The sequence below is a fragment of the Neoarius graeffei genome, chromosome 26 (assembly GCF_027579695.1).
Source record: "Neoarius graeffei isolate fNeoGra1 chromosome 26, fNeoGra1.pri, whole genome shotgun sequence".
Classification (NCBI taxonomy): domain Eukaryota; kingdom Metazoa; phylum Chordata; class Actinopteri; order Siluriformes; family Ariidae; genus Neoarius; species Neoarius graeffei.
The window spans coordinates 3525059-3540525 of record NC_083594.1 but is presented as its reverse complement, the minus strand read 5'-3'; the positions used below and the strand labels follow the sequence as shown (position 1 = coordinate 3540525).

Below are 15467 nucleotides of genomic sequence, written 5' to 3'. Positions count from 1 at the left end.
GCCTATTGCCATTCTTCCTGTAGTATCTAAAGTTCTAGAAAAAATTGTAGCTGAACAATTAATGGAGCATCTGGAGTCTAACCAACTGCTTTATTCACAGCAGTTTGGATTTAGACAGAAACATTCTACAGAATCAGCAAATGCTTATCTAATTGAGAAGATCAAAACTTCACTTGACAAAGGAAATGTTGTAGGGGCAGTGTTCCTGGATTTAAAAAAAGCTTTTGACACTGTGAATCACAAAGTTCTACTGAACAAATTAAATCAGTTCAAAATGACAGCTGACGCCATGAAGTGGTTTAAATCATATCTGGAGGGAAGACAGCAGTGTGTTAGGATTAATGGGGTAAAGTCTGATGTACATGGAAGCAGCATGGGTGTACCACAGGGATCAGTGTTGGGCCCATTGCTGTTTTCCATGTATATCAATGACCTACCAAGCTGCTGCCCAGGTGTTAACTGCCAGATGTATGCTGATGACACAATTATCTATGTGTCTGCCAAAACACCCAGTCTGGCTAGCGAACGCCTGACGCAGGCTTTGGTTCATATATCTGAGTGGCTTGAGCTATCTCATTTAACCCTTAATGTTAAAAAAACTGTGACCATATGTTTTTCCATCCATAATAACCCCTCTAACCATGATGCATTTAAGGTCATGATCAAGGGAGAAATCATTGATGCTGTAAATGAGGTGAGGTATCTAGGTATTATCCTGGACAAATATTTAAAATTTGATAGTCAGGTTAAACACATTTGTGATAAGGTCAAACCAAATCTGAACTGCTTCCGCCTTATTAGAAGAAACCTGTCAATGAAAGCTGCAAAGCTATACATGCATGCAAGGATTTTCTCTCATTTATCATACTGTATTACCTCATGGTCACAGGCGTCCTCTACCACTATAAAACCCATAGTCTCAATATTTAAGCAAACAATTAAAATTATGGACCAGAAACAAGTGAAATGGCATCATTGCCACATATTAAAGAAACATAAGCTTTTTACCTTTGATAATTTTATTAATTTTAATATTCTTACATTCTTCTTCAAATGCTTAAATAATCATATGCCAACACTGTTCTCTGAGTTGGCCATTAGGTGCCAGAGTTCTCACAGAGTTACGAGAGCTGTCACTAGTGGGGATTGTTTAGTTCCAAGATGCAGGACTTCTTTCTGTCAGTCTGCCCTCTCTGTAAAGGGGGCAAAACTCTGGAATTCTCTACCCACAGAGTTGAAGCTGGAAACAAATAGAAATGTTTTTTACAAAGGACTAAAACAATGGCTAAAATGTACACAACAGTGTACACATTAAGTCTTGTAGTTGGCTGACTGGTTTGTTCAAAATGTCTTTGCTTCGAAATTTGTCTCTCTTTTTCTCTTTTATCTTTTTCCTGTTTTCTTTTTTTTTTTCATATTTGAATGTTTTTATTTTTATAAAAGCCTCCTGTGGACTGGTGTTGTAAATTAGCACTTGTGCTAAAACACTCAAACAATGCATCTGGTTTGTCCAATGTTATTGCTATGTCCATATCAAATAAACATTTAATAATAATAATAATAAATGTAACACAGGACTGTGCAGAATTACCTGGTCTGGATGCTGATCATGGAGCGAGTCAGCAGCTTGAGTCGACGCATGAAAGAGGTCCGAGCTCACTACAGAAAGGTGAGAGATCACTCCATGGGCAAACTGCACACTGATCACCCTGTATACAGGACTTTCCCTCTAATATTTCCTCGCTCTACTCTTACCTTACTGTTTTTATGTTCACACAATACTCAGGCTTTACACGGCACCACGGTGGAGGAGGCACGCTGGCGTGATTGCGTGCGCTACGTCCAGAACAACATGGAGAACGCAGTAGGGGCTCTGTACGTACGCGAGACCTTTGCTGGAGACAGCAAGCGCATGGTGAGCCTTCATAAAGGACGCATAGACGTAGACAGGAAACAGAATGAAATCATCCTTGCTTCACTGGATTATCTCACCTGGATACTATACACTCACCGGACACTTTAAAAGGAACTTGTTCTTGATCCCTGTTCTTGGCTGCAGGAGTGGAACCCAATGTGTTCTTCTGCCGTTGCTGTTCTGCTTTTCTGCTCACCACGTTTGTAACAAGTGATTTATGAGTTACTATATCCTTCCTGGCAAAAAAGCTTGAACCGATCTGTCCATTTTCCTCTGACCCTCTCTTATCAGCAAGGCGTTTGTTTCCATGCACAGAACTGTCGCTCACTCACTCACTCACTCACTCACTCACTCACTCACTCACTCGATGTTTGTTTTCCGCACCATTCTGTGTAAAGTCTAGAGACTGTTGTGTGTGAAAACCCCAGGAGATCAGCAGTTTCTGAAATACTCAAACCAAATACTCATCTGGCTCAAACCAACACCCATACCACAGTGAAAGAAAGTCACACAAAAATTGAGATCGTAATTTTTCCCATTCTGATATTTGAACATTAACTGAAGCTCTTGATTTGTATCTCAGATCTTTTCCATCTTGTATGTAATATAGCAACCAGCAAATTCAAGTGAAAAACAAACAGAAATGTTTTAGGGGGAAAAACACAATTTCTAATCACCTGGTTACAGAAGTGTGCATGCTTGTAATACAGCACTCGATCTTTTTGGGTCAGAGCCTCCCAACTTAACTTAAAAATGCTCCAGCTCTGTCAGATTGTCTGCGGATCTCCTGTACACAGCCCTCTTCAAGCCAGTTCACAGGTTTTTGATCGGATTTAGCTCTGGATTCTGACTGGATCATTCCAAAATGTCCATCGTCTTCTTCTGAAGCTGTTGGCTCGTATTAAAATTAAAATAGACTAGTATTTTTGAGCTATCCACAATTCTGTCTATCTTGATCAGAGACCCAGCCCCGGCTGAAGAGAAACAGTCTCGTAACATGATGCCGCCACCACCATGCTTCACTGTGGATATGGTGTTCTCTAGGTGTTAAGTTGTTTTGTTTTTGCACCAAACTTTTAGAATCTTTTAGAATTATATCCAAAAAAAGGTTTTCTCGGCCTCTTCAGACGATAGGACATTTTGCCACATGGTTTTGGAAAATTCTGAGTCAAGGCTTCGTCCTTCTTCCTTGTCACAGAGCTTTTCCTCGCCACTGTCGCCTCTTGGTTGTTCATTAGAGATCTAAATCTACATCTGGATTTCTGTAAACCAGCTTTGTGATAATGTTGACTGTTAAAAGAGCAGTAATGATAAAATGAGAACACTTGCTGATGTGCTTCAACCTGAGGCTGCTGGTGATGAACATACATTTCTACATTCACACATTTCTAAAGTCAATAAACAACAATCTCTTCACTGTTATACAGCAAATCACATATTGAGTGTCTTCAAGTGTACTTTACTTTATTTGCCATCGAAACGGTTTCCTTTTCTGTCCAGGTTGGGGAATTGATCAGAAAGATTCAGGATTCTTATGTGGAAACATTAGAAGAGCTGAACTGGATGGATGATCAGTCGAAGGAGAAGGCAAGAGAGAAGGTGAGACAGTCATAATACAGGATAATTCAGACATTAGGCACATGAGTGTCTGAGTTGAAGTGTTTGTCCAGAAATTTAATTCTCAGCAACAAGCCGAACAAATACCATAAATATAAATAAAGCAGAGTGTTTTACGTTCCGTCATTCATCGTAGACGACAAAAACCGTCAAAATGTTGATGCTAAAACATTAAATAAGGAATAAAACACGACAGGCTTAGCTGAAATTTCCAATAAAAGTGCATCCTGAAGTATTTGCTACCACAGCAATCTGCTGACGATTACAATGTTTAATTTACTAGCTAATGACGAATCATACTTTTATCCATTTATAGTTGCATTTAATGTTGAACAGCCATGAAAGAAGTTAGTTCCTGTTTTCTCATACATTATAGCAGCTATAAACAGTCGTTCTCTCACCATCCTCTCTCTCTTTCTCTCGTTTTTTTTTGTACTCTGCTGAAGTCAATAAGACAAACAGAAGCAGCTTGTCATGTTACTGAGAAACCACAAAGTATAAACTCTTCAGGTGACTGTGAGCTGTTTTGTGTAGACATACTGTATATACACACATCATCCCAATGACGTCCATTTCAGGTTGTAACACTACAAAATAAGGTAAATACTTAAATTCAAAACACTATAAATATTATTTAATACAACATTTACCTGTGTGGGTGGCACGGTGGTGTAGTGGTTAGCACTGTCGCCTCACAGCAAGAAGGTCCGGGTTCGTGGCCGGCGAGGGCCTTTCTGTGCGGAGTTTGCATGTTCTCCCCGTGTCCGCGTGGGTTTCCTCCGGGTGCTCCGGTTTCCCCCACAGTCCAAAGACATGCAGGTTAGGTTAACTGGTGACTCTAAATTGAGCGTAGGTGTGAATGTGAGTGTGAATGGTTGTCTGTGTCTATGTGTCAGCCCTGTGATGACCTGGCGACTTGTCCAGGGTGTACCCCGCCTTTCGCCCGTAGTCAGCTGGGATAGGCTCCAGCGACCCTGTAGAACATATATTTATCATTTAAAAAAAAAAAGCTGAGTAGCTTTTAGTTCACATTTTCCTGTTTCTTTTCCTAATTTTTGTTCTCACTCTGCTAGATATCACATCATACACTGCCTTCTTATATTTCTGTCTCATTATCGGTCTTGTAGTCTTGTATACTTTTGAGTGCAAACTTCTGCACTCAGCTGTATATCCGTAACTTCATGCACTACACTGTCAGAAGTAGGGGTGCAGTTACAGTATGAGTCCATTTCTGTCCCCCAAGGTACAGTCTACACTAATGTACCCCCTAGGGCTCTTTATTGGACCTCAAGGTAACTATGTGTACCTTTTAAGGGCCAAAAGGTTACATATATATATTCCCAAGCAGTATATAAAGGGGGCGGCACGGTGGTGTAGTGGTTAGCACTGTCGCCTCACAGCAAGAAGGTCCGGGTTCGAGCCCCGTGGCTGGCGAGGGCCTTTCTGTGCGGAGTTTGCATGTACTCCCCGTGTCCGTGTGGGTTTCCTCCGGGTGCTCCGGTTTCCCCCACAGTCCAAAGACATGCAGGTTAGGTTAACTGGTGACTCTAAATTGAGCGTAGGTGTGAATGTGAGTGTGAATGGTTGTCTGTGTCTATGTGTCAGCCCTGTGATGACCTGGCGACTTGTCCAGGGTGTACCCCGCCTTTCGCCCGTAGTCAGCTGGGATAGGCTCCAGCTTGCCTGCGACCCTGCAGAAGGATAAAGCGGCTACAGATAACTTACTGGAAGCCAGTGAAGGGACCTTAGAATTGGAGTAATGTGCTCTGTTCTTTTTGTTCGTGTGAGAACCCTCGCCGCTGCATTTTGAACCAGCTGAAGTCGTTTGATGGTCTTTTTTGGCAGGCCTGTGAAAAGGCCATTGCAGTAGTCAACCCTACTAGAGATGAAGGCATGTATTAGTTTTTCCAGATCATGTTTTGACATAAGTCCTCTTAGTTTGGAAATGTTTTTTAGGTGATAAAATGCCGTTTTAGTGATTGCTTTCATGTGCCTGTCAAAGTTTAGCTCGCTGTCAATGAAAACACCAAGATTTTTAACCATTACGTAATATTTCATTTTGTGCTGGAACCCCCCGACCGTCTGGAACTCTAAAATGTTTTTGTAATGTTTTGACTTGATAATGCAGAAGTCATAAAATTAAAATCTACAGTATAACAAAGTTTGTATGAAGAAAAAAAATAGGGTGCATAAGACTTTTGTACAGTACTGTGTGTCTGCTAACCTCAATAACTGTAAAGGAACTGGAGAAAATGACTGTTTCTGCACTCGTTGTTTTACTTTTCTCTCCTTCCAGTCTCTGACAGTCCCATGTTTGGTGCCTGTAGTCAATTATGACATGGGGCTGTTTTCTGATGTTTTCTAACTCAATATTGGGCAGATTTCAATTGTTTTTGGCCCTCGGGGGGAAAATAAAGATCCAAATAGATGTGAAAACAGGGCCCAGGTTTAAAAAAAAAAAAATCTGTAATTTTCCTTTAATGGCTTAACTCAGCTGTAATGTGTCCGTGCATGTGGCCATGTTGTAGATTAAACTGTACAGAATGTAATAATTCTCTTAATAATTAACTGGAATGCAGGCTGTTTTAGTCACGTTTAGGTTTTAGGGTCACGTTTGAAAGTAAACTTTGACTTTTTTTTTTAAATACCAACACAAAGGCTGTACATCAAAACAAAACAAAACCAAAGACAATAGACAGACAGTAGTGCATAGACAGTGAATACAAGAGATGTGTAATGAACAAAGTGAAGAGGTGGATTTTTAAAGTGCAAAATAAATCCTTAAGTGATTTATACAGTATCAGTGATTTGTTGTATATACCATACCAGTCAAAAAGTTTGTACACCCCTACTTTACTCATTCATAGGTTTTTATGTATTTTGACCATTGCAGAGCAATACTGAAGACATCAAAACTATGCAACATCTGGAACACACACAAAATCATGTGACAAACAAAGTGTTTAAAAAAAGTTTTTATATTTTAGATTCTTCAAAGTAGCCACCATTTATCCCCCCTTTTCCTTCCCCCTTCTTTTTCCCCACCTTCCCACTTTATTTCCTCTCCTTTTTTCCTCTTTACTTCCTCTCATCTTGTTCTCTCTTTTCTTCTCCCTTTTTCTCCCCCCCCTTTGCTTAGAGGCTACAGGAATGAAAGACAGGACAGGAAATAAAGGGATATTTAAAAAAATTAGAATAGAGATAATAGACATAAAGGGCGGCACGGTGGTGTAGTGGTTAGCACTGTTGCCTCACAGCAAGAAGGTCCGGGTTCGAGCCCCGTGGCCAGCGAGGGCCTTTCTATGCGGAGTTTGCATGTTCTTCCCGTGTCCGCGTGGGTTTCCTCCGGGTGCTCCGGTTTCCCCCACAGTCCAAAGACATGCAGGTTAGGTTAACTGGTGACTCTAAATTGAGCGTAGGTGTGAATGTGAGTGTGAATGGTTGTCTGTGTCTATGTGTCAGCCCTGTGATGACCTGGCGACTTGTCCAGGGTGTACCCCGCCTTTCACCCGTAGTCAGCTGGGATAGGCTCCGGCTTGCCTGCGACCCTGTAGAACAGGATAAAGCGGCTACAGATAATGAATGAATGAATGAATGAATGAATGAATAATAGACATAAAAGAACAATGACAAAACAGACAAAAATGTGTAGGTTTTAGGGTCAAGTTTGAAAGTAAACTTTGACTTCTTTGTGCAGCTTTATATTTACCTGTTGATGCTTTCAATAATATTGGCTGGCGTTCAGTGGTATATTAGATATATTCCATTCAGCTAGCATGATATTGAACAAGTCAAAGACGAGTAGCGGAATGGAATATATCTGATATACCACGAAAAAAAGCCAGACGATATTATTATTATACATACGCATTCCTTTCAGGTGTTCAATGCGTCTTTCTCTTTCAAAATTCTCTCAAAATCTTCTGTATTTAACAAAGTAAACCTCATGGCCATGTTTGTTTACAAATTGTCCCAGTCACTCACTAGCATGGAAGCGTTACGTCTCTGATGTGTGACGTCATGTTGTCTTGACAACCATGCAATATCGTAAACCATATTCAACACTCATTCTCCATTGGGTAGAGTGATGTAATACACGTAGGATGAGCGACATGCTAACAATATTGCATGCTATCAAACCAAATGACTGAAACCCGCTAGAAGGGAATAGAACACGTTTTTATTCCATCGAAAAAGTGTCCTGAATGGATAATAACCTATTTTATTGTCTTGTTACATTTCAGCTTTAACCTTTTGGAAACATTTTTCATTTGTAGTTAAACTGTAAAACAGTAATACTTTTTCCACTGTTTATTATTATTATTATTATTATTATTATTATCAGGGCCGCTGACAGCTTTGGCTGGGCCCGGGACAAAATGCTCTGAATGGGCCCCCCCCCAGGTCAACCCACACACACACCCACCTCTCTTATCTCAGTCTCTACTCACGCGATTGGGGTGCTCTTGAAGGAGCAGCGATGGACGGGGGATTTTGGGCAGGGCTGGAGGCGAACATAGTATACTGTGCGTGCGTACTGTCCAGTGTGAAAAGCAGAGAAGAACACACCGCTCGAGAAACGGCGGGATATGATTGCGGGCTAATGTGAATATTCTTAGCTTCAATCAGATATATGAAACACAATGTTATTAAGCCGTTGTGGTTATGAAATGATTCAATGCCTTGTGTGTTTGATATGGTGTTCAGTGTGACTTGCTCTCCCCTTGTTTGTAACATGAATTGCGTGCCACGCGTGGCTTGGTTGGGGTTACTTTACGGGGCTGGAAAAAGTTGGCTGTGTCTTACCTGGCTCAGCTGCCCCACTGCCTTTGCTAGTACCTGCTGCAGCATCTGAATCTTTTTTAAAATATTTATGCAGTGAGCCCCTGAGTCTCTTGGTTTCTTCCTTGCTTTTCTTTTCTTTTCTGTGCTCCTGACTTGTGCATGTTGGCAAATGGCACGCACGCTGATTGTCGAAGCGCTATGATCGAACGATGTCGGTTTTTTCCCCTTAATCAAAGAGTCAGACCAAACCATTTTTGCATTAGGGGTGGTAGGGGGTTCTTGACGCCTTTTTCAAAGACAATAAAGGCAAAAGATCTAGAAATCATTTATTGAATGCAAATATAGCACATTTCTCCCCCAAATCAACACATTTTGAAATGAAATAAAAAAATCGCAACTAGGGCTGTGCCGATAGACGATGCCATCGTCCATCGACGATGGTGGTCATCCATCACGATGGAGAGCCACCATCGTGATACCACGCCCCCTCCTGTCATAAACATGCATATACGGTATCATCTGGGCCTATTTAACCTAAAAAGTTAGTTTTTTGTTAGTTTAGTTAGTTAGTTTTGTTTAATATATAAATATATTATATAACATATATAAATACATAATTATATAAATCATTATAAAGTAATATCCTATTACCGCTTGTTCACGTAGGCTATGGTGCAGGGACGTGCTAGTGAACATAACGTGGTTACACAAATACAGTATGCTACTAATAATAAATTTCGACTTCATTTTTTAGCCTACACTATACTTTTAATGTAAAATTTGTCATGTTGTTCAAACAAATAGCCACTATTAACAGTCGGGAAATATTTCACCTTATCAAACGGCAGTGAAGCGCAGACTTCGGCAGAAGTCAAATAACTTTAATCTGGTAAACAGGCCTACTTTCAGACTCAAAATGGTCCACTCTAAGCCATAATGTAAAACCAAATGGAAGAATGAAGGTGATTCTGATAAATGTAAAGACAGTTAAAAAAAAACAATATTAAATCATGATTTTAAAAGCTGGCGCAATAATTCAAACACTAATAAATTGGAAAAATTAGCGCGTTCAAGTGCGCACTAAAGGCCGAAACGCATCTTCAATTGATATGGTGTAAATAAACAATGAGTAATAGCTTAAGTGTAGTTAGTTTGAATACTAGTCTTTCATTGTTAGAGCAGATTAATATCTTGCCGTGATCAGTGAGTGCTCGGGGAGGTTCATTTCCACCTGCGCTTTGTGCAGCTCATTTCTCCGAAGCCAGCTGTGCGCAAACGCAGTGTTGACTGCTCGGCAAACTCCAAATGCTCGGTCTGTACTGGCCCTCTGTTGCGCAAGCGAGTTGGTTATGGCCAGGTTCAAATTGCGCCCAAAACAACTTAACCACGGCCATTTCAATTGCCTGATGGCTGTGACAATATTCGCCCCGTTGTTGCAGGCGATCTTTTTCTCGTCTGTTTTCCATTCGGCAAGTGTCTCGCGCAATGCGTCTTCTAAATTGTCCGCTGAATGCGTCTCTGGCATGAAACTCGTCTGCAGGCATTTGGACTGCATTGCCCACTCTCGGTCCACATAATGTACGGTAGCTGACATATAGGGCATCATGTTGCAGCTGGACCACATATCCGTTGTCAAGGCCAAATATTCCACATCACCTAGCGCTTTTTTTTCCTTTACGTGCCAAAGCCTCGGATGAGTATCTAATACTTTTAATAATAATAATAATAATAATAATAATAATAATAACGTGGTATTAAAATCCCCCCGCCCACGATATCATCGTCCATCACGATGTTTGCACTGTAAACATCGTCGATGCCAATTAAGGGGACATCGCACAGCCCTAATCGCAACTTCATGAGAGCCCAGTTCTGGGCCCTCCCCATTCCTGGGCCCGGGACAACATACCCGTTTGTCCCCCCCTGTCGGCGGGCCTGATTATTATTAAAAATTGTAGAGCAGACAAGGATTTAAGCTACATCTGTGTCTTTAAAACGCAGGTTACAGGTGCATTGTGGGAAATCACGGTAACCAATCAGAGACGTCTGTTAGCCGTTTTGTTGCTAAACTAAAAAGAAAAGGATGCTGTTGTTCAGTTTGTTCGGGGTTTTTTCACACGGAATCCAGTTTAACGATTAAAAAAATAATCTTATTAAATTCGGACAAAATATGTTGCGACACCTGCTTTTTGGTAACATTTTTAAGTGTTGGTGCAGTAGTTACCATGGCAACCCGCTAGCTTGTTAGTTAGCCCGCGTTAGCAAACCAACAAGTCTTCAAGATGTCGTCTTTTGAACACTTGGATGCTTTGCGAAGACAAAATAAGGAACTGTTACAAAAACTGAAACATAAAACCGAAAATCTACAGCGTCTAAATTTAGGTTGTTCGAGAAAACCGCCGGGAAATGAAACACCGGAATCCGTTTCTGATGCTGTGCGGGAATTAGGAAACGGTAGCGCACGCGACCGGAAGCCCCTAACAGAGGGAAATGGAAGTTTATTAAATGTCTCAGATGCTTTTATAAATCTGACTGTCAGTGGAAATGGTCCAAAAGTGGCCCGAAATGCTTTGTGTAAACCGATAAACATCATGAAAACACCAGGTGAGAAACCGGAAACTGAGATAATTTACACAAGCAGTCACTTCCGGTTTGTGTTTCTATTTTTCCTTCAGTGGTGGAATTCACAGGCTCTTATTTTTTTATTATTAAGCTCTTATAATTAAGCTAATCTTCAAAAATAAGCAGCCTGTAAATAATATCTCCCTGGACCTCAAGTGCTCTTTTGGTAAACAATTCAGAAATAATTATAATAAAATAAACAAACAAACAAAATAATGGAAAGATATATTTCTGTATACATTTAACCAGTGAGCCCAATACTAGTCATATATTTCCTTTATAAACAGTCCTGTGTAAAAGTCTTACACACCCTATGGGTTTTTTTTTTTTGGTTTTTGTCTTTTTCATACAAACTTTTGTTATATATTTCTATTTTATGACTTCTACATTATCGGGTCAAAACATTACAAAAACATTTTAGAGTTCCAAACGTTCGTTTTTTTTTTTCCAGCACAAAATTAAATGTTACAGAAAAAAAAGCATTTGTATCTGAGCAGCATATTCCATCAGAGAGCACTTTTCAGATGAGAAAAGAAAACATAATGAAGGCTGCTGGGTTTTGGTGCAAAATGAAGAAGTGAGTGTGACAGTCAAAGTGTCCAGAAGAACTGGGGCTGGTTCTGGAAGATGCTCAGGAAAACCTACAGATCATTTCCACATCAAACTGCACTCATTGGACCTCAGACTACTATTTTTTTATTTTTTAAGCAAAGGGTCGTCTCACACCAAATATCGACTTTGTTTCATTTATTATGGCTTAATAATAATAATAATAATAATTCATTCAGGGCGGCACGGTGGTGTAGTGGCCAGCGCTGTCGCCTCACAGCAAGAAGGTCTGGGTTCGAGCCCCGTGGCTGGCGAGGGCCTTTCTGTGCGGAGTTTGCATGTTCTCCCCGTGTCCGCGTGGGTTTCCTCCGGGTGCTCCGGTTTCCCCCACAGTCCAAAGACATGCAGGTTAGGTTAACTGGTGACTAAATTGAGCGTAGGTGTGAATGTGAGTGTGAATGGTTGTCTGTGTCTATGTGTCAGCCCTGTGATGACCTGGCGACTTGTCCAGGGTGAACCCCGCCTTTCACCCGTAGTCAGCTGGGATAGGCTCCAGCTTGCCTGCGACCCTGTAGAACAGGATAAAGCGGCTACAGATAATGAGATGAGATGATGTGGGAGTGATACATTTCCTTGTGAACAGAGAGTCCAGTTTTCTACACTGCAAAAAAATGATATCTTAGCAAGTGAAAATATCTTGAAAATAGTTGAAACGATCTAGCATTTCTTATTAGAAAAAAACAAGACACCAAGTTTGAGATTATTAAACCTAGTTCTAGACTGCAACCAACTTATTCTAAGATGTCTTACCAAGTGTAATTATCTTACTGCACTGGCAGATTATTTCACTTGATTATAGTCTAAATCTTCTCAAATTTATTATGTTTTTCCTTATATTAGGATGGCTAGTTTTTGCAGTGTAGTAGAGCCGTTCAAGTTGACGTCCTTTGGTTTTGAGTTGTCATAGAAAAGGTGAAAACCAGGGAGCAGAGTGAGTGAATGATACAGTCCGAGTTTTTACAGGGGCAAGTAAGTTCAACAGACTGTGGAGATGATAATTGTAGAGGGTAACCAGTTGATCAGGAAGGGAGGAGTAAATGAAACTGGAGAGGCTGTCAATACCTGAGGAGACCGCGGCTAAATCAATGTTTTTAATATTACAGAAGTCAAGTCAACTTTATTGTCAAATATGCTATACATGCTCGACATACAGCGCAGATGAAATATCAGTCCTCTCTGACCCACGGTGCAAACAGGCAATGCAATAAATAAAAATAGAATAATTGAAAAAACAAACAGTATAAACACTCTAGATAAGAACTAGACTTAGACTAAACACTCATATATATATATATATATATATATACACACGCACACGTAAATTGGTGCAAATAAACAAACAGTCAAGGGCACTTGAGGTATAGCAGGTAAACATGAAATAAGCAGTGTAAACAAACTAGCAGCTGTTAAGATGAGGTAGTGCGGAATAGTGCAAATGAGCGAGGTAAAGTGAGATGTGCGGTCCCTGAGTTCAGTGTGTTAATGAACGATGAGATGTATGTATGTGTTTGGGGGGGGGGGGGGACTGTGAGGATGACATGTCAGATGCTGAAGGGGGGGCAGGGGGGTTTGCGGGCAGAATCTGTGGCAGGGGGCAGAGGGAGGAGGAGGGGCAGAACAGGGAGGGAGTTGAGCCTCCTGACCGCCTGGTGAAAGAAACTGTCCTTGAGCCTGCTGGTTTTGGCCCGGAGACTCCGCAGTCTCCTCCCCGACGGCAGCAGGCTGAAGAGGCTGTGAGATGGGTGGGTGGGGTCACCTGCAATCCTGATGGCTTTGCGGGTGAGGCGGGAGTTATAAATATCCATTAGAGAAGGGAGAGAGACACCAATGATCCTCTCAGCTGCTCTCACGATGCATTGCAGAGACTTGCAGCAGGACACGGTGCAGGCGCCGTACCACACGGTGATGCAGCTGCTCAGGATGTTCTCGATGGTGCCTCTGTAGAAAGTGTGCATGATGGGGGCCGGGGCTCTTGCTCTCCTCAGTTTGCAGAGGAAGTACAGACGCTGTCGGGCTTTTTTGGCCAGTGATGCGGTGTTGTTGCTCCAGGACAGGTCTTCAGAGATGTGCACACCCAGAAACTCGGTGCTGCTCACCCTCTCCACTGCAGCACCGTCGATAGATAGTGGAGCATGCTGGGTGTGCTCTCTCCTGAAGTCCACAACAATCTCCTTCATCTTCTCCACGTTCAGACGGAGATTGTTGTCCTTGCACCACATGGCCAAGCGGCTCACCTCACTCCTGTAGATTGTCTCATTGCCATTGTTGATGAGACCCACCACAGTCGTGTCATCCGCAAACTTAATGAAGAGATTTGAGCTGGATGTTGGTGTGCAGTCGTGGGTCAGCAGAGTGAAGAGGAGGGGGCTTAGCACACATCCTTGGGGGGCCCCCGTGTTCAGTGTGATGGTGCTGGAGGAGTTGCTGCCGACCCGTACAGTCTGTGGTCTCTCCGTCAGGAAGTCCAGCAGCCAGTTGCACAGGGCGGTGTTGAGTCCCAGCTGGTCCAGTTTATGAATGAGCTGCTGAGGAATGATTGTGTTGAATGCTGAGCTAAAGTCTATGAACAGCATTCTGACATACGAGTCTTGAGAAAGAGATAAGACGTGACTTTAGTTTTGGACAGTTTTAAGCAGGAGTTGAGTGAAGTTAACATGTGATCAGAGATGGGAAGGTCATCAGCGGAACAGTTAAAGGGAGTGAAACCAGAGCAACAGACCAGATCCAAAATATGTCCTTTAGTGTGGGTAGGGAAGTCAATGTACTGTTTTAGACCAAAACTGTCCAGGCATGATGTAAAATCCTTGGTAAGAGCCTGATTAAAGTTGTCCATATGAATATTATAATCACCAAGCATAATTACATTGGGAAAGAGAGAGCAGATGTGAGTAAGAAAAGCAGAGAAGTCATTAATAAAGTCCTTGTTAGGTTTGGGTGGGCGATAGATAGTAACTAGAACAGTTGGAGTCGGACCATTAACTTGAAGAGCCAGAGTTTCAAAAGATGAATATGCTGGAACTGTAACAGGTGAGACCTTCCAGGTCTCGCAGTCGATTATCACGAGACCTCCTCCTCTGCCGGTGAGACGGGGCTGGCAGGTGTAAACAAACCCAGGTGGTACAGAGTCATTCAGCTGAGAGAAGTCATCGGGTTGTTGCTACGTCTCAGTTAGATATAAAAAGTCATACTTGTGATCATGGAGGAGGTCCTGGAGCAGTTGTCCCTTGCCTGTAAGAGAACGAATGTTAAATAATCCAATTTTGACGTCGCTGCGCTCGTTGGTGAAGTTGACACTCGCCGACCTGGCTAGGCTGGCTAATACACCGCGGTCCACTTTCCTACCGGAGTTTCTCGGAGGATGTCGAATTGTGGACCAGATGGAGTTGATTGCAGTGGAGTCGTCAACGTGGTAGCTTCGTCGGGAGCCACGGTGGATGTATTTCCGAGGAGCTGGGTGAGCGATGTCAGGGCAGAGATGCTGAAGCAGTGGAGGATCATATCGGTGGAGCCGAAGCTAGAGGAGTTCAGCAGCCGTGTATTGGAGTAAGGCTGACGATGGATTAAATATAATGGACAGTCCAGGTAAACACAAACCTCACGGCAAGATTGTGAATCTTCATGTTGAGCGAGAGAGAAGTAACGTTCCCAGAAAGCAGTAGGAGTAGGGAGGTGTGGAAGCCCCACAGGTGAGGAGACCAGATCAGACAAAACTGACAAACAGGTTGTTTTGATAGGGGAGCCAAGGTATAAAACCAACAGCGCTGTGTTTGCTGAAGGTAAAATATCTACTGCAGAGTCCATATATTCAGTAAAATTAACAAATAAGGGCCGGTGAGCAGCGGCAGCAAATGCGCCAGCGTGTGCTCAACCAGAAACCGGAAATGTGTGGAAATGCAGTCCAGTTCCATCTTATGCTTTA

General features: G+C 42.1%; 2 protein-coding genes across 3 annotated transcripts in view; both read left to right on the top strand.

Moving 5' to 3' along the window:
- LOC132873925 (membrane metallo-endopeptidase-like 1) overlaps positions 1–3529 on the top strand; it is a 50396-nt gene extending 46867 nt beyond the window's left edge. Inside the window, exons 15-17 of the mRNA XM_060909748.1 lie at positions 1576–1669; positions 1787–1915; positions 3416–3529. Of these exons, the coding sequence (XP_060765731.1) occupies positions 1576–1669; positions 1787–1915; positions 3416–3529 (337 nt within the window). The remainder of the gene's footprint in view (positions 1–1575; positions 1670–1786; positions 1916–3415) is intronic.
- A 6812-nt stretch (positions 3530–10341) lies between these two features.
- mmel1 (membrane metallo-endopeptidase-like 1) overlaps positions 10342–15467 on the top strand; it is a 62620-nt gene continuing 57494 nt past the window's right edge. For both annotated transcript variants that reach the window (XM_060909751.1, XM_060909749.1), the window contains exon 1: positions 10342–10921. The gene's annotated coding sequence lies outside the window, so the exon portion shown is untranslated. The remainder of the gene's footprint in view (positions 10922–15467) is intronic.